Below are 23,998 nucleotides of genomic sequence, written 5' to 3'. Positions count from 1 at the left end.
TGCAGGGGCCAGGGTATGAGGTGTTCCCCGCATCACCAACTGCCACGCTCCAAGGAGCTAGAGGTCTCTCTCCATCAATGGCAGAGGACCTCCTGGGTGGTTTTTATCATTTACTTTATTTGCATGAAGATAAACTGCGTCTTTGTCTGTACAATTTCTCCTTAAATACTTGGCAACCCTTAAAAAAATGAAAAACAGAAACAAACAGGAAAAAAAAAAAAAAGAAAGGAACATTGCAGGCTACAATATCAAAACAGTACGATGCTTGTGAATAAATAACCTCCTGGGGCAGCTGGGGGACACGGCTGTTTGGATTGCACAGGGCTGGTGAACCCAGCCTTCCCGGTCCTCTCTACCCTTTCCCCTGACAGCAGGGACAGTGGCCAGATGGCCCCATGTGGGCTGGGCACGGAGGACCCTCCTCTGCTCTCTCCCAGCCCCTAGTTGCCCGGCTCAGCCGTGGTGGTGCTGGCGTTTTTGTTGGTTTTGCAGCAGAAGTACTGGTTCCAGATCTGCAGGAAGGCTGTCCGGAACTTCTTGATCCTGAAGGCGTAGACAATGGGGTTCATGGCCGAGTTGCCATGGGTGAGGAAGATGGCGATGTAGGTGAGGATGTGTGGTGTCTCACAGGATGGGCAGAACAAGGTGATGCAGTTGAGGACGTGCAGAGGGAGCCAGCTGAGCGCGAAGAGGAAGAGGACCAGTGCTAATGACTTGGCGATCTTCAGCTCCTTCCCATAATACTTCTGGGGGTCGTTGGAGCTGGAGGAGACCTTCTTGTTGAGTTGCTTGCGGATGAGATTGAAGACTTCCAAGTAGATGAGCAGCATCAGCAACAGGGGAGGCAGGACCCAAACGAAGAAGTTGAAGTACACCATGTACTCCATGCTGATGACCGTCTCAAACTGGCACTTGATGACAAACTCCGTGTGGCTGCCATTCAGCTCCTGAGTCCTCCGCATCTTGTTCAGGTTGTTCCAGCCAAACATAGGGGTGAGTCCCACCAGAAAGGAGACGATCCAACAGCAAGCGATGGCCACTGCTGCCCGCCGGGGTGTCACCACACTCTTATACCTGTGGAAGAGACAGCAACCACAGGAAAGAATTAAACACAGGTGAGATGCTCTGCCTGGGGGCTGGCTGCTCCGTGTGGGGTGGCAGCACCCATACTGAGACGACATGATGCTCCTCATTCCCTTCCCTGGCAATTGGTAACAGCTTGTCCTGATAGATGTGTTAACGGACTGGTTTCTCTGCATGTGCCCTGGGGAACCTCACCCTGTCTCCCACCCCACGCCCCGGGGGGGTGCAGAGACCTCAGACATGATCCTGGAGCTCTGGGGGTTGATGCTAAGCCAAGAAGTGCATTAGCAACCTGGAGCATGCCTGCACGTTCAACTCGCATATCTAGGGGAGGTTTCACGTCACTCCAGCAGCCCACCTTACATGTGAGCACCCCGCACCCACAGCGGCAGGTCACTCTTCCCTCCCCCATGCACCCGCACTGCTGGCACCCTGTCCCAGACAATTCCCCCTGCGCCCGGGGAGGAAATCGCCAGCAAAAGCATCCTCTGGGACCCACTGGGCTGCAGGAAGGATCTGCCGGTGCTAATGGACCCCCGGGGAAGCTTCTGGGCACAGCCTGTTTCATTTCCTAATGTGCTGAGCTGATCGACAAAACCCTCTTTCCTAATGGGCCAGTGCCAAGGGAGGAGGAGGAGGAGGAGAGCTGTGCTCCGGCTGGGCTCTGCTCCCTCCCTGATGCCGCTGGGGAGCACGCCGGGGCTGGGCTGGTCTCTCCAGAGCTCTCCAAGCGGGAAGTGGAGCCTGCTAGATTGATTTTTCCCCCTGGCCCTCAAAGAAAAGCTTGTCTTTGGAGGCTGAGAAGATTCGGAGCCCAAGTGTTACTGCTTTCCACTGGAGGGGACTGAACAAAGGATGTTTTCCTGACTGTTTGCTGGGTTTGTCAGCGATGCTGGTGTTAACCCGGCCATGGGGACCGTGTGGAGGTGGCTGGCAAACCTGGATCTGCATCCTGATGCTCAGAGCTCTCTGCTGCATGACTGCAGCCTTTACCTTTGGTGGAAAAATGGAGAATTTTGGGGCTTTTTAATACAGCCAAGACCCCAAACCCCCTTGAAGGTCCTTTCTCAAGACCCATCTCAGGGGCAAGGTGTCTGGGTGGGAGCATGGAGGGGTGCAGGGTGGAGAGGGGGAACATCAAGCCTCAGAAGTTCAGAGTCCAGAGCCACCAGCCCCAAACAGCTTTCCTGAATGAACTCCCACTGGCCTGGGAAAAGATTCCCAGCATCCTAAAGGCAGCCAGGTCCTCCTCTGAGAGCTGAGGCTGGATCTGGAGGGTGATTTATTCCTTGTGGTGAGGAAAGAAGGCAGGAGACCCTGAGAAAGGTGCAGGGCAGGGAGAGCTGGGGCATGGGGTGGATGAGGGATGGTGGGGGAGCACCAGTGCTGTGGGCCAAGTGAGGGGAAAGGGTCAGGGACGACAACACAGGAGCGGCACAGGGATACTGGAGGCTCAGGCTCCCATGGGGTTGTGTGCTGGCCCATGTACCCCATGTCACCGATAACAGGTCCCTGGGGAGGGCTGATGTGCCCTTCCAGCCGTGACAGCCCACTGCCACCTCCCCAAGCTCCAGCAGCTTGTGGGGGAGCAATGCTAGAAATAACAGCACATACACACCCAACCCCACCCCGCCCAGTTCCTTCCCTCTTTGCAGTCCCCGCATCCCATCTCCCCACTCCCAGTGGTCTCTGCTCCCTGCCCTGCACCCATTGCTGAGCTGTGGAGCAGCAGCTGTGCCAGCATCGTCCCCAAACACTCTCCAGCGCTGGCAGCCAGCACCCAGGAGCAGAGCTGCTCCCCGAGCACCCACCCCTTCTCCCCCTGCCCGCATGCCTGGGCTGGGGGGGCACATGGGGCAGGGTGACCTCTAGACCTGTTGTTAGTCATGAACCAGGGTCAGAGCAGAGGACGCAGTGTTCACTCTTACAGCCAAAGCAGAGGGGATGGGGAACGGCTGCAGGGGGCCCAGCCCGGATGGTCCCGGCCCCCTGCAGCTCCAGAACACCGCGTGTTGTGCAGATGGCTATCAGGACAGCTGTGGAGGTCATGCAGACCTCAGGTCCCTGGATGCACACAAGCTCACATGGTCCAAAGTGTCTAATACATACATAGCAGAGCAACCACCCCACACGCTGCTGGCTGCTCGTTCATCTCCCCGCTTCAGTGCACGTCCCTCTGCCTCCTCACCACACATCTGTCCTCCTCAGTGCACATCCATACCTTCTCAATGCACATCCATCTCTCGTTAATGCACATCCATCTCTCATTAATGCACATCCATCTCTCGTTAATGCACATCCATCTCTCCTCTTCACTGCACATCCATCCCTCTTTGCCTCACATGGATGCCCCCACTTTGCTGCGCATCCATCCCTCCTCCTTGCCACACATCCATCTCTCTGCCATGCTCCATATCCATCCTTCCTCGCTGCACATCCATTTCCACCACCTCGCTGTACGTGCCTGGCCTGACACACTCAGCAGTTCAAGCACCAGGACCTGGCCCTCCCTGCTCCTCAAGTGACTTTGCACTGCGAGATTTAAGCGTGGCACTGCAGAAGCCACCAGCAGCTCAGAGCAAAGCCTGTCCATGCATCCCCCAGCAGGTGTGCACCACGGTCACAGGAACCGTGGCTGAACCAGAAAAATCCATAGAAAACAGCAACATTTGGATCCGGGGCTTTTGTTCCTTTTGCTCCTTCCAGCAACAAGCCAAGAGCAGAGGCAGCTGCAGTACCCTGCAGGGGAACATGCTCCCTGGGGGCTCTGGGATGTCCACTGTCCCCATCAGCCCTACACAGACAATGACAAAAGCCATGAAATGACTCAGTGCCACCTCTGTGCACCCCACAGAGCCTGCCCACACAGCTCTTGTGGGGCTCAAACCTCACTTAAAGGAGGGAAACGCAAGATCCTGCCTAACGCTCAACCGCATGGCACAGGGCATTTGGGAGGGGGCAATTAGCAGAGGGGTAGGGGCAGACTTTGCTGCTCCTGTATTTCTTCCTTGGTTATGCCATAAAGAAAAAGCCTTTCTCATTTACCTCATTCTGCATTAATATAATAGGACTAGAGTTTGGGATGGGTCTGGGTGGCGGAAGCACTAGAAAATGCTGATAATGGTTCACAATTAATAAATAATCTTATCATTATCATCAGCACTGGAACAATTGCTAACATCATTGCAATTTTATTACTACTATTATTTTTATTAACAGCTGTGACTAAACCATCCATGATAGTAGTCACCACCATCATCATACAATTTGGGTTTGTTTCCTTTGTCTGTGGGGCTTTAGGCTTGACCATAATTGCTAGATTTTCCTCCTGTCCTCCCTCACTGGTGGTTTTTGCACCATCCCTTCCCCACAGAGATGGGCATCACCCCAAGTCCTCCTGAATGCCCTGCCAAGGCCAGGAGAAAAGAGCCTGGAGGGAGCACAGCAAACATCCAGCCTCATTGATATCCTGGGATGGGCAGGAGCTCTGGTTTGCTGTGGAACAAAAATGTCTTTGTGGGTTTAGAAAATAATGCAAAGAGGCAAAATATCAATTATTGATAGAGTGCTGTTTGTGTCCTCAGGGGAACTGCAAAAAGTGATGGTTGGAGGCAGAGGCAAACAAACTGTCCCCCAGGGCTGTGCAGAGCTAACGGGGATATACGGAGCAGGGTCCTCCAGGGAGAGATGCTGTCTCGTGGTGGGATGCTCCAGGAGATATTGCAGAGTTTCTTGGGCTAAGCATGGAGTCACTGGGGGAGATATTAAGGCCCCTTTTCTCCAGAAGATCATTAAATGCTCCCTGGGCCCTCAACCCAAAGACACTATCCACCCTCCTTTCCCTTTGCTCATCATTCCCACACTTGACTCAACTTTTTCTGCCACATCCTGACGTAGCCAGACCTCTGCATCCCTCTCTGTGGCAGCAAAGGGAGCCCAGCTCAGCCCAGGACTTGCTCTTTAGGTGTCTGGCACTGGGTGGGCAAAGCCCCCATGGCCATTGAACATATCAGGACACATATGAAAACACACGGAGAGTGACACATTCATTGCATTTCTATTGATTTGACTTTTGTCTCAGGGTCTGTCCCCCAACAGGGAGACGAGGTCTCCTTTCCTAGGTCTCCAACCCACAGGTCGATCCCAATCTCACACTCACAAAACCCTTCTTGTTTTGGTTGAAAAAGCTTTAAAGATTCCAGGCCTGGTTTGAATAAAATTTGTTTGTTTTTAGTATTTCTGTGAATAACCTTTTTGTCCAGAAAACACTTGCAGCTGTCCAGAGAGCCCCAAAATGTGGCTTTGCTGGTCCTTGCTCTGGTAGAGTTTATTGCAGTGCAATTCCTGGGGAATTAATTCACTAATGAAGGCAGGCTATTGCTAATGAAATGAAGCTGGAGCCAACGTGGTAAGAGGAAAGGAGGCCAAGCTGACATGAAGCTCATCTGCATTATGAATGCAGCAAGGAAAAGCAGCCAGAGCATGTCCTGATCTAATTGAAAATCTCTAGACAAAAGTGCTTTGATGTCAGAGGATTTTGGTTCCTGCATCTTTTTCCTGGCTCTATCTTTGCTTCAGATCCTTCAGTGTCCTGGGGCTGCTGGGTGGGAAAACTCAGATGTTGGTGTTCAAAGCTGCTCAGAAATGCGAAGCTGAGAAATACAAAGCGGCATCCAAGTGCTGTGAAGGGAAATCATCTCAGCTGTGGCTCCGGGCTGGGGCGAGGAGCTCCCTGGGTACCCGCACAAGGTAGAACGTGCTGCAGGAGGGACACTGCTTCACAGAGAACCGTGCAGTCACTCCTTCGTCACCTCTAACTTGGATGGGAAAAGTTTATTCCTGCTTCAGCCTCTTGCTTTGGTTATTTTTCTCCTTCCCTTCAGATCTCCTTTGGGCTTAATTTAAGTAAAAACCTTAAGTTCAAAATTTCTTCGTGGGAAGGAGTGGTCGGGCATTGGAACAGGCTGTCCAGGGAGAAGGTGGAATCACCACCCCTGGAGGTGTTTAAAACACACAGAGATGCGGTGCTTAGGGACAGGGCTTAGTGATGGACTTGGCAGTGCTGGGTTAACAGTTGGATTTGATGATTTCAAAGGTCTTTTCCAACCTAAATGATTCTATGATTCTAAGAAGAGGCTTTGGGGGGAGTCCAAAGCTGGTAGTCTGTGATGGGATCCAGGGATGGATGTCCCCGACAGCTGCCAGGTCCTGCCACGCTGCTGCGAGTCCCCCTGCGTGCAGTGAGCCATGATTTCAGAGGTCACAGCTGCCACCACAGCTGGGGCAGCACCCTGACGAGGGGCAGAGCAGGGCTGGGACCACCCCACCAAGAGTCAGAGAAGGATTTTCTCACAGTATGGTGTCCTTTCTGCTTGGCAACAGCTCTGCAAGCAGCTGGCACCTTTCTAAGCCCTCCAGCTCAGCCCACACCTGGTGCCCACAGTTACAGCAGCTCAGCCCCCCCGGCTCAGCAGAGGGGAGCTGGGCATGACCAACCTGTCTTTTAGGACCTCTGCTCCCAAAACACTCTGGGTCCGCTCCACCGCAGCAAGAGGCACCACACCATGAGGCTGCTTCATGCAAACCTCACCCAAAGCCACCGCGAGAGAGGATGAAAGCGTGTGCAGCGGCGTGTATAAATGCACTGGGCTGTGTGCATCCCACTGAAGTGCCTCCTGGTCCAGTCTGTGTCCAGGGTTTGGTTTTAGCATCCTGAGATGGGAGCTCTCTGCATGGGAATTATTCTGCACCAAGTGACTCCAAAGCACAAGTGGCCTCAGCCGAGCGAAGCAGCTGGCAGGGCCACCGAATGTTTCTAACCACTTTTAATAGCCACTGATTATTTAATGGATAAAGGCGAGGGTGATTATGAGGCTTATGAGAACAAATCCATCCTGCAAAACTGACTGGTCCCCACACACCAAGCCATGGTGTCCCCAGGGCTTTGGTGAGTGCTTCATTTAGCAATGGGTAAAGCTGGAGCTGGTCACATGGTAAGAAAGTGACAAAAAAAGGAGGTTTTGTGCTTTGAGCTTTTGCTGGAGAAGGTTGTGCAGGGGTCTGGACCATTTGCAGCCCTCCTGCACCCCAGACAGGGTGCAGACATCTCCCAGGACCTTGGAAGCACCCTGTGATCCCTGAGGACTGCAGAGCAATGCGGACACATCCAAATGCAGCCTAGGGACACAAATATCCCCACAAGAAGTAGGGGAAATAAGGTAGAAAAGCGCTTTATGGGTTACAGTGCCTGCAAATGGGGAATGATGCTTCTACAGGGCAGCCAGGCTGTGCCAGGGTATCTTCACCCCAGGCTGGCAGTACAAAACATGAGTCCATCAGAGATGTCCATCCAGTGGATGGCTGCAAGTGTGGGAGGAGGTGTCCTTCCCCAGCTCCAGCACTCCACAGCGTGGAACCAGAGGGCAGACACATCCCCCCACATCTGCCGCTCTTGTGATGCCATCACCCCTGGTGGGACCAAGCCTCAGAGCACACGTCACAGCTCAGCCCACCTTGAGTTTGGCATCTCCCATGGGGCAGTATCACCCACAGCCTCATGAGGCTGCTTAAGGGCTTGTTTCCCGGCTCCCCAATACCCATAGAGACACCCACGCTGGCTGCCTGGTTTTTGAGTCAAAACCTGCCGTATTTCAGGTTCTAGCTAGAGGATCAAGTCAAATCTTTGCCTGCTGAGCCAGAGAGATTTGTATTCTCACATCTCTGGTCCTCGGGATATTAGGAGCAGCCACAACATCACACCAGCCTAGATGAGTTCATCGCCAAGCACGCGTGCACCTCTCCTGGGGCTGCTCCTGGCTTCGATGGAGCAGTAGGTGCTGGCTGGACCTCTGCAGCCTGCTGCCTCCGGGATGTCTGTGCTGCTGGACTCCCTGGGCTCTGGCAATGAATCACAACCCATCTTTGGGAGCAAACCACCAGCTTCCAGTAACTGCAGAGCTTCTTTCAGGTCACTTTCTCAGTTGTCCTCATCTCAGAGGTGGAATGTGAGTAACCTCCATGGCAGCTCCACCATGGACCAGAGCCAATGCCTTCTGCTTGGGCATCCTGGTGGCTCCCACTGTGACAGTATCCTGCAAGGGGAAGGGAGAGCACAGGGCGGGGGGGGGGAGTGGAGGTTGCAGAGCGGGAGGATGGGAAGCATGAGGACCTCACACACGTCCTCCCCCTCCAGGCTCTGCCCTGGCTGTAGAGGAGACACTACTGTTGTCCAAAGAAGGCAAAGGAGCGTGTGTCATCTGCTGCTGCTTAATGAGAAAGGCAATTTTCCTCACATCCTTCAAGCAGCATCCTTTAACCCAGCAGCAAATATAAATCCTTTGTGCACATAAAGTTAATCTTGTTTTCAAACTGGCCTTGGTTTACAGCCTGTGGCTGGATCCCGACACGTTCAAGTGCTCTGCCACTGCCTAAGTAGCAATTCTCTGCAAGGACTACTCACCCACTGCTCAGCCTGCTCACCCCAAATGTGGGTGGGTGGGGGTTAAGCAAGGGGCTGGGGACACCCAGGGCATCCAACGCCTGCTGGAAATGATAATTTAATTTGTGCCGACTGGGGAGTGCTGCCCTCTAACCTCAGCAGATCCCTCATGCCCCAAGGGAGCAGTGAGACCACCTGATGCTGTGGGCAGCACTGAGTGCATCCAAGGGTGCTGAGCGCCTGCACTGGGGTGGCCATGCTCTGGATGTGTCACCCTCCTGCTGCCATATGACAGTCCTGCATGTGCACCCAGTGTCCCTGGTCAATGGGGTACAAGTCGCACTGAGCCATAGATTTGCACCCAGGCAGCTCCAGGGATCCCTCCCAGCTCTACCATGTGTGGTCACAGCCCTCCAGGATTTTCCTGGATCGTTGGCTTCTCCCTCCAGGACCCCAAGGTAAGTGGGAGGGAAATGATTTAACACTATTGGCAACGGTTGCAAAATCGTGAAACGAGCTGAGAATCTCAGAACTGGAGGGAAAAAATGTGATGTTCTTGTTTTTTTGGCTCCTGGTTTCAGGCAGCAGCATTTTTGAGCATTTCTGTGCAATGCAAAGCATGAGAAGTGCTGCTTTAAAAGGGATTAGAAGCAGAAACTGAGATTCTTCTATAGCACTAGGATGTCAGGAGTTAGGGCACATACAGAGGAACAGCCCAGTCCCTAAGAGGTGGGGGTGAAATTATGAAAGTTGGGTACGTCGCTGATGGATAGAGTGATGGGCACAATGGATTTGTTTTAAGTGTTACCCCCAGACAGTAAATCTAATGGACATTTTTAGTGTCTAAACAGTTTTTTTGTAAAAAACAGAAATTTGGCATGCGGACATCTCCTTGGAGAGGAGCATGAGTCTGAGCCTGAGGGTGGGTCCTGCACGCCCCCATCACACAGCTGAGTCCCTTCTACACTGGGAGCAACCCCACCTCCAGCTGAAGACAATTTCTGCAGGGCAAGAAGGTTTCAGGAGGAGCCGCTCAAACCCCATGTGCGCGGCTCTGTGGGCAGCGGGCTGGAGCTGTTCCTCACCGAGCGCCCTGGCGGGGAGGTCAGTGTGCTTGGCCTCGCCTGCCCTCGCCATGCCGGACCACCACCCTGTGGATGTGGCCACCTCGCAGGCTCTCACACATCAGCCCTGCCCCTGTCGTGGCAATTAGCTGGGAGCTGATTGCCCAGGCTTGACTCCGCAGCTGATCCTGCGTGTCCCTGCGTGTCCCCCTGCGATTAGCGAAGTCGGGGCAGTGTACACATGTAGTACAAAGAAGGGATAAAAGGCAGCTTTGGCTATCTTCAGTGTAAATCCAGGGCTTCACTGGATAAAAGCAGTGGCTTTTTCAATTACTATTTGTATTGTACTTCAATTTTTCTATGCATTGCATATTTTTATCCTTTATGCAAAGGAACCTCTTTGAAATGAGGATTCTGGAAGTCAGCTCCCAAAATGGAGAAGGGAGGGGGAAGAGGAGAGAACGAAGAAAGCAAGCAGCTCTAAAACCCACTGAAAATGCCAAATCTGTCAAATGTGTGCTTTATGAGAAATTGCAATGAGATGGTAGATATAAAATGCCTGGTGTGACTGGGCTCCGAGAGCCTCCATGGCTCCTACTCCATCCCACAGACGCTGCGGCTTGCAGAAAGCCGGCCGTGCGAGGAGGAAGATGCCAGCGGAGGAAGCGCCTGGTGCCATCTGCACAGCACCAGGGCAGGTTGCCAGTGCCACCGTCCTTCCCTGCCTGTCACCACCGTGCTCTGCGAACGCTGATAAATCAAAGGCCAGGTTGGTACCCACAGGAGACCTCCAACCAGGTGAGTCTGAAAAGCACCAAGAGCCATTAAAAGGCAGGAGGAGATCAGAGGTCCCAACTAGAAGGGAAATAAGAGGCGTCCTGAGACCTGCTGTTGGCATTTTTTTCTGCATTCGACAGGACATCGAGTTCTGCTCCCTGGATAAATGGGAGGCAGGAAAATGGAGATAGCATCTCCTGTTAAGAGGCATTAACCCAGCCATGAAGCAGGGCTGAGGTGGGTCTTTATCTCTCCAATGCAGAAGCAGTCTTCAGAAAAAGACATATCCTAAATTGGAGCTGGAACAAGAGATTAGTACGGGCTGCCTTTTAATTTCTTGTTTTTTACACTTCTGCTAACCTGACTCCTGATTTCACAGTCAACAGCTGAACTCCTCAGTTTCTTAGGCTACAACTCGTTACTGCTGTCCAGGATCCCCACAGCACGATTTGTCGCTGCAAAGGGAACATTTCCCTCCCTGCACTTAGCCCAGTTCAAAGATAAGTACATTCAAAACCAAAAAATTGGCTGGGAGCTCACAAAATGTGGGGGGTTGTTCTCTCTGCCCAATGTCTAAATAAGAATTAGGCATGCCAGCAAGATCTGCTGTTTCTAAACCTCAGAGGACATGATAATCTAAAACAACCAGTTCAATGTCTTCTGTCCAATGCATATTTCCCCTGATCAAAAGATCAATTTCAAATGCAAAAAGCAGTTGGATTAATTTTTTATTTTTTTTTTTGCTAGTGACTTCATATATGTACTTTCAATCAGTGAAATTAATTTTGGAGATGCTGTTTTGTGCTATGGTTGACTTTCAACCTGTCCAAGCACAGCTTGCCACAGAGCTTGAGGAAAACCTGTGCTATTCACCTGTCCACCACCCTATAAACCAGGAGGAGCACATATATGTCAAGCCATTAAGTTATTTGCATTGGGAAGAATCTGTTCAGTGCAGATCGATATATCTTGATCAGCCAAATTAAATGCCAAATTGAAAGTGAAGGCTCCAGTTAACACCACAATCAAATGTTCCCTCACCTCAGAGAATTGATCTTTCACCAGGAAAACAAATTAAAAGTGCAAATGTAAAGCAAACCTGAAGTTTAGTACTTAAACTCTGTTTCCTTTTTCAGATTTAAAGGATTATTTATTCCTTTGGAGGAAAACTGACTGACCTTGCTGCCTGGAAGGAAGTAGTTCAGTATTTCCATCAGGATGGTGGAGAGTAAGAGCTGAGCCCCAAGACGAGGAACAGCAGTGAAATGCATCAGTCAGGCAAAAATTACACCCTGTGCGTCTTCCTAATTACTCCGGCAGTTAAATCCAAGCAAGGAGCAATGTGCAGACACAGCCCGAGTCTACCCAGGCAGCCTGGCTGGTGCAGGGCATGGAGATGAAGGATGCGTGGGCCAGGCAGGATCAGGTCCTCCCCAAGCACAAGGGACATGTGAAGCCTGCGAGGGACCCAGCACCTCCTTCCCCGGCACACAAGGGACGTGCCGTGCGGCAAGAGGGTCCCCAGGCTGCTGGGGATGGACCTGTGGCACTTTGGGCAGGGGGTGGCCCTACGGAGGGTGGCACTGACGCTGCGAGCATCATGGCAGTGGCTGTAAAGGCAAGATGGGGATGGCTGCAGTATCGGAGCTCCTGGAGCTCCCTCTGAGCAAACAGACCTCGCTGAGCCCATAAAGCACCTGTGTCCCAGCAGTGCTGAACGTGGGGAATGATCTCCCTTAAAATAACCCCCTCTCGCCTGCACCCACGCCGGCGTCCGCCTGACTGCGCAGGCTTGGCCCGTCCATCTGTGCTCCGAGCTCTCCCCCAGGCTCGGCCACTCCGTGCCGCAGGCGAGCAGAGCTGTTTGCACAGAGGAAAAAGAGTGCTGCTTTTTTGCATGTTACAAGGCTTAAGTCACTGAATGTTGTTACCAGTGCAGAAAAGAGAGAAATAACTCTGTCTGTAAGACTGCTAGTTACAGCCGTGCCTGAGACAGCATTTCGCAGCATCAGCCTCTTGGCTCTTTCGGGGAGTTTGGAGCATCATTCCCTCTGTGAACAGATGGGGAAACTGAGTCGCAGAGGGGGGCTATGATGTGCCAAGTGAAGCAAGATGAAATGAGTTGAATGAGAAAGCCTCCCTGGTGCCAGGAGCTGGCACTTCCCTTGTTTGAAGGAGGCCAAGAAAAATCATCCTGGTCTCTGGACGCAGGAAGAGAAGTGGCCTGGAGAAGGTGGATGGACAGCTACGCCAGTGATGTCCCGGCTTTCTGTGCTCTGGCCCTCCTCTGAGGAGCAATGGAAAGGTGTTATCATCACCCCAGGCAGGGTCCAGGACCGGGGGATGTGACCTCCCTGCCTCTGTGTCCCTGTGGTCCTGCTTGGGCATCGCTGGTACCCAGGGGTCTGCATGCGAGAGCACTGCGGCTGGTCTCAGGGGCAACGTGGATGGAGGCTGCTGAGGAAGACAAGGGAACGGGGCCAGGAGAAAAATTCCCTTTCCTCCTCCAGCTCCTTTTTGTGAACAGAGACTTTTGTTCTTCACCAAAATCCAACCAGTCCCCCCAAGACTGCGACGGCTGCTGAAAGTGGTCCCCTGCTCAGTGCCAGGGGGCGAGGACCATGCCAGGACAGGATGGGGGGTAGGAGGGAAAAGGCAACAAGAGGTGGGGCAAGGGCGTGAGAAGGAGCTGCTGGGTCCCACCAGGCTTAGTGCAGTGAAAGGCAAATCCAGATGCCCAAAAAATTTCCAGTGACAGATCCTTCTCTGCACTGCCCTACATCACCAAAAGCTGTCCTTCCTCCTCTATTTGCCTGCCCCCTCCCCCCCCCCAATCTGAGCCTTAGCCCATTGCTGCCTGTGCTCTACAGAAAGGAGGATCTCAACCCCTTGGGGTTATTTTTGACTCTTGCTGATGGCATCAACGATGATGTCTCCTTAATACCCAGACCTGCCCATCCAGATGCCCTCCGGTGGGAAAGGTGGCTGCGTGCCCGGCTGCAGGCTGCAGTGGGGCTGGGTGCTGGTGGAGCAGGGGGTGCTCTGCTCAGCTCATTGCTATTCTGCAGGACACCCCACTGGCTGTGGGGCTTTTTTGTGACTGCCTTGGAGAGCATCAATTGCTCTTTCTTGCAACTGGGCATCCCACGCAAGAGCTGCGTGCCTGCCCCAGCAGCTGGGCAGCTGTGCTGCCAGAGAAGGCATCTCCCCGCCAGCAGCCTGGCCAGCCTCTGGGATGGCTGGTTTCCCATTCTGTAGGCTTAAAAGTTCAGGTCACCTTGGATGAGACGTGTCCCAAAAGGACAGGCTCCTTGGATCTGCTCCTCCCAGCCCATCAGCAGCCCCCATGCTGGGTTCTCCCAGCTCCTGTGTCCATCCCTGCTGCACCTGGCAGAATCCCTTCAAAAAATCATTAATTTATCTCCAGGATAAACCAGGGCTGTTAATATTAGTTCAGCTGTGCCAGCTGTCATTTCCCCAGGCTCTGAGATGATGCTGTTGTCCCCAAGGGGACGAACCTCTCAAGCTGTCCCCATCCCTTCCATGGTCTCCTCCATGCTCCACGTCCCGCTGTCTGCAGGGACAACCCGCCAGGACCTGTCTCTGGGCTTCCCTCACACCCCTGTGGGCAGGACCCTGCAAGGTTTTTCCCTGCCCTTCCTCCAGCCAGAGGTTTTCTTCCAGCCCATCAGTTTCTTTCCACTCTGAAATGACTCCTGTGTGTGTCACAATGAAACTCATCTCCCAGGTCATTGCACCACAGTGCCTCCTCCACATTTTCTTCCTTTTTACCATCCTCCTTTGTGTTGCAGTGACCTTTCTATCCCTGCTGCCTCCACACCTCTTGATTCCCTCACGTCTGCTCCAACTAGTCCCGGTGCCCCCCGTCTCTGTGCTGAGGCTCATGCTGTGAGCCCTGGCGTGAGTCACCCCCCCACTGTCAGGCTGATTTCGAGCAGGGCCACCTGGATGCGGTGACTTTATGGCCCCCAGCCCTGAGCCTTCACCCAGCCCTGCCTGCTCTGCCTTGGAGTCCCAGGGACGTTGAGGTCCCAGGCCACCCAGCTGGGTGGCTGCCATGTGCCCCCTGAGCACATCTCCATGTCCAATAGCCCCTTGGGTTTGGTTACAAGCTGCCTTGAGTTGTCCTAGAGGAGATCTTGCTGGGTCTGGCTCAGTGACTGCAGGCTACAGCTGCGGGTCTGGCAGTCCCTCCAGATCAGACTTCGAGAACAGTCTGGCGGGCTGTGTCCCAGCTGTCCAACATCCAATCTCATGGCCATAATCCCCTGTCTGGTCAACAGAGTCAACCTGGCACTTTTAAGACCCAGTTCAGCTTATTCTAACGCTGCGAATGGGCTAGAAAAACCATGCTGTGATGTGCCCTGGGGTGTAAAAGGAGCTGAGGGTGGCCTGGCTGGTGGTGGCCGCACGGCACATGTCCAACCAGAGCAGGACAGGCACCACACGCGTGTGCTAAGGGCTGGGCAATGACATGGCACCCAACCTGCGGCCCCAGAGCCGGTGGCTGGGGAGGGGGCTGGTGCTGGCCCCATGGCAGAGGAGTGCCTGAGCCTGCCTGCACGCCCAGCCCTGACCCCGTGAGTCACTTATTTCTGCTCTGTCACCGGCTCTGGCTGGCACGGAGCGGAGGTGGGACCATTTCTGTAAAGACCAAGTGATGACAATACCTGCTGTTGGAGTCACTTTCTTCCACCTCAGGGGTGGGGGAAGACCCGGGACCCCCCATCGAAGGGCTCCTGCATGCCCTGAGCCAGCACCAGCACCAGATGGCTGTGGTGGTGGCACATACCATGGTGAACTGGTCCTGACTCATTCATGACATGCTGCCTGCAGGGCCAGGCTGGGCTGGCAGGGACAGGGCGGGCTGAATCAGCAGCTTTTGCTTTGGCAGAGCCTCCTCCTGTAGGGTGTTTCGCTTGTCTCAGTGCCAGCAGCTGCACAGGGTCATTGGAAAGCACAGCGCACCAAGCCCCAGCGTGCATCACCCCCACCTCAGCGCCTCCACCAACCCAGTGCCCCCCGCTGGAAACACCCCAGCCGCTCCAGAAAGGGAGCACCATCTCCCCAGTGCTCAGCAGTGCTGTCGGAAGTGTGACATTCCCAGATGTTTTGGGAGCTCTGCTACTCAACCATGGGTCTGATGGACTATTGTACCATGGACACAGGACCATCACTCACCTGCAGTGAGGGACCTCACCTTACTCACTGCAGACACCTCACTGTCCATCTCACCATGTCCGGGTGGCCCTGGCTGTTGGTGCTCCTCACCTTTTGCTCAATGGGGACCTCATGGACAGTTCGTGTTGCCACGGGATGAAGAAACGTGAGCTGGCTAGTGTTCCATCTGGCCTGCTTTGTAGAGTACGTCCTCTTGGGTTGATGGTACCCAACAACCTGAATTACTGCTATGGACATGGGAGAGCCTTGCTGGGTTCCATCTACCCATCTTCACCTGGTTTGATGTCTGTGCTCCCTGCAGGATGAATTCATGGATGGGAGACCCCTCACCAAGGACGTTGTCCCTACAGAGGTGTCTCAGCCCCTTTTGACTCAGTAGATAGCAATGCTGTCACTTTTAATTAGGACTGATTGCTGACAGGAGTGACTTGGCATTCAAGCTCTGCAGCCCAGGGACCTGCAGCCCAGGGGGACCATCTGGCCTCCTGGATAACCCCGCTGCCTTGAGTTACTCCTGTACAGATCACCATGGCATGGGCTGGCATCACGGAGGAGCCTGGCTGCTGGGTGCCCTGGGCACAGCTGTGACATAAGACCAGCTGATCACTGCACAGTGCATGAACAGAAAGGCCAGGTTGTCCTGGCTTATCTCAATTTCCATACCTGCTGTGCCCCAGCCTCCGTCCCTGCCTGGTGGGGTCACCCTGAGTGAGACACGGCACTGCTCTGTGCCTCAGTTTCCCTGTCTGCAAAAGTGCTACTGCCCTTTCTGGGAGCATGCCTTCAAATTTACTGGTGACCCCTGCCAAAAGTCAATGCTTTAACCTGAAAATCAGTAGAAACGGGGGAAAAAAACCCAATGAAAATATCCCTAGAGCATGATTTTGGGGTGTAGCAGGTGAACATGAGCAAGGAGCTGGTTTTCGCTCATCACCCTGCAGTGCAATGCAGGCAGACGTAAGCTCTGCTGAGGAGACCGATGTTGACCCGCCGCTAATGAGGTCAGGGCAAAATGATACCCTGGGCGGATTACCCAGCACGGGAACCACGTCTCGCCCTGCTCGGAGATGCAGAAGGGCTGGGATGAGAGGGGGTGCTGCTGCCCAGGAAGCCTGCCCAGGGTCTCTGGAGGCCATTCACCTCCCCTTACCCTTTTAATCCAGAAAACCTGGGAATAACCCCAAATATCAGCAAGTCTGGAGCATCCCTGCACAGGATTCACTGCTCTTCTCCCCTTCCCTCTGTGCTACCAAGAACACAGCATCCCACAGTCGGACCCTTGCTGCATCCCAAGGAGGCTGACACCTGCAAACCCCAGCGTTTTCTCTAAGAGCCTGGGAGCTGGGGACACTGCCTGCAGCCCAAACCACTTCCCTCTGGCTGGCATGGCAGCATCTGCAGCTTTTTCATGTGACCTGATTTTGCGTCTGTCGGCAAACGTCTCGTGGTGCTGCTGCGGCAGCTGTGCACGCTCCTGCCGAGCCTAATCCAGACGTCCCATCACCCAGGGAAGAGCCCTCGTGGCTTTGATCTCTGACTTAGTGTGATCTGGGCTCAAATTTACTCTGCCGATCAGAGGGTCATGCTGGAAACCAGCTCACCTGGGTATTTACCAGGATCTCAAGACCAATATAAGCTGTTGGTAAATCCCTTCCCATTTCCAAGGGTCTGAGTATTTTGGTGATACCAGAATTGAGCTCCTGGTCCTGGACTGGCTTAGCTCATCCGTGCACCCCAGATCTGGTTCACACAGAGCTCGGTGTGAAACACTTGCTCTGATTTAGCATCCTGCTAAAGCTGCTGAGCTGGTGCAGGGTGCTGGAAGCTGCAGCTTGGAAACAGCCCAAAGTCTCCAGCAAACCTCTCTGGACTGTGATTTCTGCCTTTTATTCTCCATCCTTGGTTCAGATCTGCCTGTTCCTCAGGAATGAAGGTCTCCATAGATCACCTTCATTTGCTAAAAATATACCTGGTGGAGAGCAGCAAGGGAAAAAACAATGAGGCAACTGCAAAGTCCTGCCAGTCCCCCAAATTTCCCCATTTTAGAAAAAATAGGAGCTTTTTCCTCAGAAATCCAATCTGCTTTCACAGGGGAGGACCTGTAAGGATGGATGGCATCTTTTTATTGACTAATGGAGGTTGAGAGAAACCTAGATGAGCTCCTGGGCATGAAAGTCCCCCTGCAGCTCTCTGAATTCACGCTTCTGGCTCTGAGACACCTGGACACTTTTGAAATGTTTCCTCTAAATTTAAAAATAAGCCTCAGAAGAGTCATGGTTTTGTTTATTCATTTGCCTGGCTGGACAGAATCACCCCCCATTGCCACCACTTATTATCTTCTATTTTGGCCAGGCTAGCTAGAGATGTCTCCAGTCACCCTTGCCTCCCTGGGGACATGTAAAACCCACCATCTGGCCAGCAAATTGCCCTCAGATGGAGCATACATTTCCTTTTCTTAATTTCATCCCATTGCTCTGGGTTGAAAACCTCATGACAGCCTGAAAAATTGCTTCCGCAGTTTGATACCTCCCCACTTCAGTGGGTACCATCCCCAGGGGACCAGCCTCTACAGGCCACCACACACCCCAGCCTGGTCTGACACACACATTCCCCCCCCCCATCTCCATCCTGGACTCATCTACTGGGTCTCAGAGCCCAAGTGTCTGGGGAGGTTTCCTGGCACTTAGCATTGGCAGTGCTGGAAAGATTGCCCATGCACCCTTAGGTGCTCTGGTGCCTGGGAATGTGGGCCAAAGCAGGGTCTCATCCTGACATCCTCCTCATCCCCCCCTCCCATGGCAGCGGGGTGCCCACCATTCTCCTGCCAAGATCCTCCTTGAACTCTCAGTAGAGGAAAGAGGGGAGGACTATCTCAGACGCATGCCCTGCTCCACGACCCAGCTGGCTGAGGGCAACGAGACTTCCTAGGCTTCCCTGTGACCCAGCCCCAGCTGGCCCCACGCCTGCAGCCCTTGGCAGGCCAGGAGAGAAGGGGAAAGAGCGCTGCAATCCCAGCAAGAGCCTGAGCTCAGGCAGGAGCTGAAAAGCTGTGAGGTCCAGTGCGGAAGCCTTCCTCCTTCTACTGCTGGGTCCATCCAAGGGCTCACAGGCTGCCCTCGAGTCCTCCTCACCTCCTGGCTTGCAGGGGCTGCAGTTCAGGGCTGAGGGAAGCTCCTGCCAGCCCTGAGCTGTTTTACCTCACAGGGCTCAGGACAGGGCACTTCTGAACCATTGGAGAATGCCAGTGCTGCCTGCAGACCCTGCTTTACCCCGGGCTCTCCCCCTGCTGCACCCCAGCCTCCTGCCCCCTCAATTCCCAGCAATTTCAAGCATGGTTTGATCTAATTTGCATGGCGTTGCAGCCTCACATGTGCATTCAAAACCTTCTGCAACACAAAACGCAGCTTGCCCTGGGAGGATGCTCCTTGGGATGCCACAGGGTGGGAAGGGCAGGGCCAGGGGGGCATCCCAGTGTCCAGGCCTGGGCACAGGGGGTGGAAGAGAGAGCAGAGTGAGAGACCCCACGTACAAGGGCTCATGGCTACCAGCAGATTTCTCCAGTTTTTATCTTCCTGGCATGTTTCAAAGTGTTTGAGGAAAGAGCTGGTGGTCCAAGCAAAGTGGACAAGGTGAGGACCCCCAGGGACACGCTAAGACAGGACCAGGCTGCTTCCATGCATCCACCACCCCTGGCCAAGGGGCTGTGGCTCCGCGTGTCCTGAGAACACCAGGTCCTTCTGCCACGGCCCTCTCCGAAAAGCCCAGTGTAGCACCTCAGAGCACAGAGGGGGGGCCCTGAGTCAGCAGAGGCTGGTGCCAAAGGAGCGACATCCCCTCACAAACATCCCTCCAGCCCAGTCCCCTCCAGCATCCTGCCACGAACCGGCCGCCGCGGGGCTGCCGAGCGGCCAGTTCCTGACAGACACCCCCGGCCGGCTGCTTCCCCTGCCTTTGAACTCATTTAATCTTCCCTGAGTGCGGCTGAGAGGGAAGTTTGGGCTGGGCTGGGGGACCCCGCTGTGCCTGGCTGGGGGGGACAACAGGACTGGGGTCCTGCCTTGCCGCCAGGCGGGGAGGAAGGATGCGAGAGGGGACATGTGAGCTTTTCCACCAGCATGAAGGCAACAAGCCTATTGTAGGTGGTTTCCAGCTGTTTACAGCAGTTCCTGTGGAGGCTGGGGACCGTGGTACCCTCTGCTTCAGCCTGCTCCACCCAAGCGATGCTTTTGCATCTCTCCGTAGTCAAGAAAAGGCCCCTTGGGAGGAGGCAGCATCCTTCGACCTCAGCAGCCAGGAGGGACCCTACCTAGGGGTTAAACAGAAAGCCTGGCAAGTCCAGGGGTGATTTTGCCTCTCCTTCAGACAACAATTCCCAGGCAATAGTCCCCACCTCACCCCAGTTGGTCAGTATGTGACAGGAATGTGGAAACCCTTACACACTCCTTCATGGACCCCAAAAATGAAGTGTGCCAGAGGAGAGACAGCATTTGTGGGGGTGGCCGGCACAAGGATGGAGCTGGGATGCACAGAGCCTCTCTCCTTGCTGCTCCCAGCCCCTGTCAGCTGCCCCTATGAAATGCATTTCATTGCCTGCTGTCCCCTCTCCCCAAGCCCTGGCAGAGCCAGGGCTGCCTGCGAGCAGAGCAGGGAGTGTGGGGGACTCCCATGCATGACAGCCCACAAGACCCCCTTGGCCATGCCAGGCCACGTGTGGGTCACGCTGGCGAGCATCCACCCTGTGCCAGGCTTATCTGGGGACTTTCTTTGGCACAGGAGTGAGCTGTGGCGTGCACGCTGTCTGCTGACCCTGTCCCCTCCGTGCCTGATGCTGGTCGGCCACGTGCAGACATGATGTCCCTGCTTCATGTCCTGGCTGCCCTTGCGATGTGGCTGAGGCAGAGATCCCCCCACATCGCTCCCTACCTGCCTGCAAATCACTGTGGGACGCCATCGCTGCCCAGGACGGGGTGCCATGGCTGCCTTCAGAGACGTTAGCAGCTCTCCCTGAGGTGTCCCAGGCATGAGTGGCCACTCGTGTCTCACGAGGGACCCAAGTCCCACCGAGGCATCGCAGGTTCTTGGCACCCAGCACCGATTTGCACACTGGTGGGTTCAGCGTCGCAGTGAGGAACACCAGCACGGAAGCCGTGATTTGAGCTGTCAGCACTGTCAAAGTGTTTTCAGCATCACCTTTTAGCATCTAGCAACAGGTTGGGAGAAACTTGAGGCATTTCAGATTCAGGGAGTATTCTTTTGTGGCGTTTTCTGTCCTATACGTGATCTCCAATGTTGTTTTGCTGCTGTGTCTAGGGCACAACGTCACCTAAAATCACCATGTTTGCCAACTGCCAGGAATTCACGCCAGGGAAAGAAGGAAACATCCAGGAATAAGTGAACAGGAGAGCTGGCAAAAGCAAACCCTTCTTGTTGTGGCCATGAAGCCTTTCAATATTAAAGCGAGCTACAAAAACTCAGAGAGAAATCTCATGATGTCGAGTGCTCAGGCACGTAACGGGAGAACAAAATTCAGGGTTGAAAGAACCCACCCGAAGTATCCATAGCACAGGGGGCTCTAACTTCATATTGCTCCCAGGAAATCTCATGGAATCAGGCAGAAATCTCCCCAAAAAGGCCCATTTGGTGCTCAGAGGCAGCAAGGGAGGAAAAAAGACTGGGTCTGTTGGGAAAATGACTGACAAGAGCTAGGCAGTGTTGCTATGTATAAAGCCGCAGTACTCCCACACCTGAACCCATCCCCGCCACACAGGGGATGCGGAAAGACCAAAAAAGCACCGAGAGCAATGACAGGGTGAGAATCACTTTGGTTACACCAACAGGCTGGAAGACGAGGATTTTTCAGGCTGGGAAAAATCACACTTAGGGAGGAAGTTGGGAACAGCCTGCGAAATCATGTGTAGCGAGGAGGGGGTGGGCAGGGACAGTGTTTTTATCCTGTGCCCCCCCTGTCTTACACTTCTTCACCGAGCAGCTTCTGCTACCCATAGCTGCAGGAAAACCCTCAAAGCAAGAGACCTCTGGCCTGATCCAGTGGATCTGGGGACAGAAGGGAGCAGTCGGTTGATCCCGACGCAGGTGCCTCCTGTCCATGTTTCCCTGTACAGGGAGGCAATTCCAGCACCAGAAAGGGTCCTACACCTGCTGGGGTCTGGGTGGCACCTAACACAAGGGGGCTGGGTCCCTTTTGGGGGACCTTTGTGCTGATGCAGGGTCGTGGACCCCTCCGGCAAATGGGCTGGAGCCCGCAGCTGAGCTGCAAAGGGGCTGGTGGGGTGACACGAGCTGGTGTGTGCTCAGCCGTCCTGGCCGGGCTCAGCTCTCCAGCAATGCCATCAGCAGTGGGAACCTTCCTGGAGCTGATGAGCCTGGCAAAGGTGTCCCTGCAGCCCGGGCACATCCTCGGACAGAGCAAGAGGGACCAGTGACAGTGACTGCACGGTGAGGGTCTGAGCCAGGACCCACCAGCTGCACTTGAGCGGCACCAACACCGGGTGTCACATCCCCTTCCATCCCGCTGACAGCCCCCAGTCCCACTGCAGCACCCCAGCCCTGCAGCTGCCTCCCCCCAGCCACAGAACCCCACCGGCGGGGAGGGAGCCAGACACAAAGTGGTTAAATATCTCCTCCCGGAGCAGCAGAGTTCAAATACAGTTCGTGCCCCTCTTTTACACTCCACAGTAGTTGCTACTGGCTTGGCTTTGACAGATACAGATGATGAGAAGAGGAAAAACAGGGAAAGGAGTCATTTGTGGGGTAGCCCCACAGCCAGGGGGTCCCTCCTGGGTGAGCCTGTCCCATAAGGCGTGCCAGGCTATCACCTCAGGTCCCTCAAAACCCCAAAGCTGTGTCCCACAAGTCCATGAGCAAGCAGGTTATCACCTCTGGGTTCCTGGGCTCAACACAGCAAGGGAAAACCTGGGCTGAAGACAAATCTATCGTCCCCTTTCCGCTCCCTGGAAAGGTGTTCTCCATGTGTGGTGGGACACACCTTGTCCCAGCCACGGGGACCCTGTGCGGGGCCACCCTGCCCTGCCTGCCAGCTGCCACGATGCAGTCCCTGCCTGTGCACCCAGTGCTCCCGCAAACCCCCAGGCGAAGCTGCCGGAGGCTCCAGGACCCCCAGCCCAGCCTGCCCCGAGTGCTGCTGCTGCAGCCAGATGTGCCTGGGTCGGCAGCCTGGAGGGGGACCTGCTTCCAGTGCTTCTCCAAGAGTCTGGGGCACACTCGCTCCTGTAACCCCACAGCAGCCACCGCGGAGCTGCTCTGGACGCATTTTCCTACCTGACAGGTATCTTCACCCGCAGGTATCGATCCACAGCGATGGCCAGGAGCGCCAGGATGGAGCTCTCAGTGAGGATGAGGACGGGACAGGCCACCATGAGGCAGCTGTAAAACTCTGTCTGTGGTCCGATGTTGATGATGATGGCCAGGGGGATGACCAGGGCCCCCACGGCCACGTCGGCCACCGCTAGAGAGACGATGAAGCAGAAAGTGGCATCTCGCAGCGCCTGGTTCATCTTCACAGCCCAAATGACCAGGATATTCCCTGGTACGGACACCAAAGCGATGAGGACTTCGATGGAGATGTAGGCAGCCTGGAAGGCTGAGACGGAGTGTGCCATGATGCTCCGGTGTCCCCCGGCCACTCACCGGGTCCCTCAGTCACCTGCAAACGCACGGGCAGGCGGGTGGCAACTGGCACCGGTAACTGCGCTGCGAGCCGGGCTGGAGCCTGTGCGGGGGGGTGGGACGGGACCCCCTCCCACCCCCCTCGCCTGTGCCGTCCCCTGGGGCTCCAGCCCCGCCGGGGCTCGTCCCGCACCCACCGGGGCCGTGGGGCGAGCGGGGGCCGCGGTCCACCGCCGGGGGGGAGCGGCGGAGCCCCCCCGCCGCTCGGGGCAGCCCCGGGGCCGCCTGCCAGACCCCCGGGGCCGATACAGCTGCAGCGGGACTCGCCCCCCGCCCCCCCCCCCCGCCCCCGGCTGGTTCCCGGCCCCGCAGCCGCCCGCTTCCCCCGGCCCCATCCCACCTCACCTGGTCCTGCCAGCCCGGGGCTGGTTCCGGGGCGCCCTCACCCCAAGGTAGCAGGAGCTGCCCCCCCGCAGGGTCCCCCGGGGGGCATGCTGGGGGTCCGGGGGCGCTGGGCACCGGGCTGGCCACGGCGAGTGGGGCTGCGCTCGGTCCCCGGTGCCCGGCACCGCGCGGTCCCGCAGGCTCCGCCAGCGCCCGCCGGAGCGGGAGCATCACACGGCGCCGCCCCCGGCCCTTTAAAGGGCGACTGACCCGGCCTGGGGCCCGCCGAACGCGGGAGGGGCCGGGGGCGTGTGGCGGGGGGCAGAGCCAGCCCCAGGCTCCCCACACGCGTTTTTACACCGAACCCGGTTTTTGAGGTGGGGTGTGAGCGGCGGGGCCGGGG

At 55.3% G+C, this 23,998-nt stretch overlaps 1 protein-coding gene across 1 annotated transcript; it reads right to left on the bottom strand.

The window, feature by feature from the left end:
* ADORA1 (adenosine A1 receptor) lies at positions 1-23,834 on the bottom strand. Its single transcript, XM_055728395.1, has 3 exons — positions 23,617-23,834; positions 22,864-23,248; positions 1-1,074 (listed from the first exon to the last, which is right to left on the bottom strand). Exons 2-3 carry the CDS (start codon positions 23,202-23,204, stop codon positions 441-443), a joined length of 975 nt encoding a protein of 324 aa, XP_055584370.1. The 5' UTR covers positions 23,205-23,248; positions 23,617-23,834; the 3' UTR covers positions 1-440.
* Positions 23,835-23,998: the final 164 nt, after the last annotated feature.

The sequence above is a fragment of the Falco cherrug genome, chromosome 16, assembly GCF_023634085.1.
Source record: "Falco cherrug isolate bFalChe1 chromosome 16, bFalChe1.pri, whole genome shotgun sequence".
Taxonomy (NCBI): Eukaryota; Metazoa; Chordata; class Aves; order Falconiformes; family Falconidae; genus Falco; species Falco cherrug.
This window is presented reverse-complemented; position numbering and strand designations above follow the sequence as displayed.

Excerpts from the sequence above, each read along its gene's own strand:
- ADORA1 (XM_055728395.1), bottom strand. The coding sequence starts at position 23,204 with ATGGCACACTCCGTCTCAGCCTTCCAGGCTGCCTACATCTCCATCGAA. Across the intron at positions 1,075-22,863 it reads CGGGTGAAGATACCTGTCAG|GTATAAGAGTGTGGTGACAC; the intron begins GTAGGAAAATGC and ends TCTCTTCCACAG.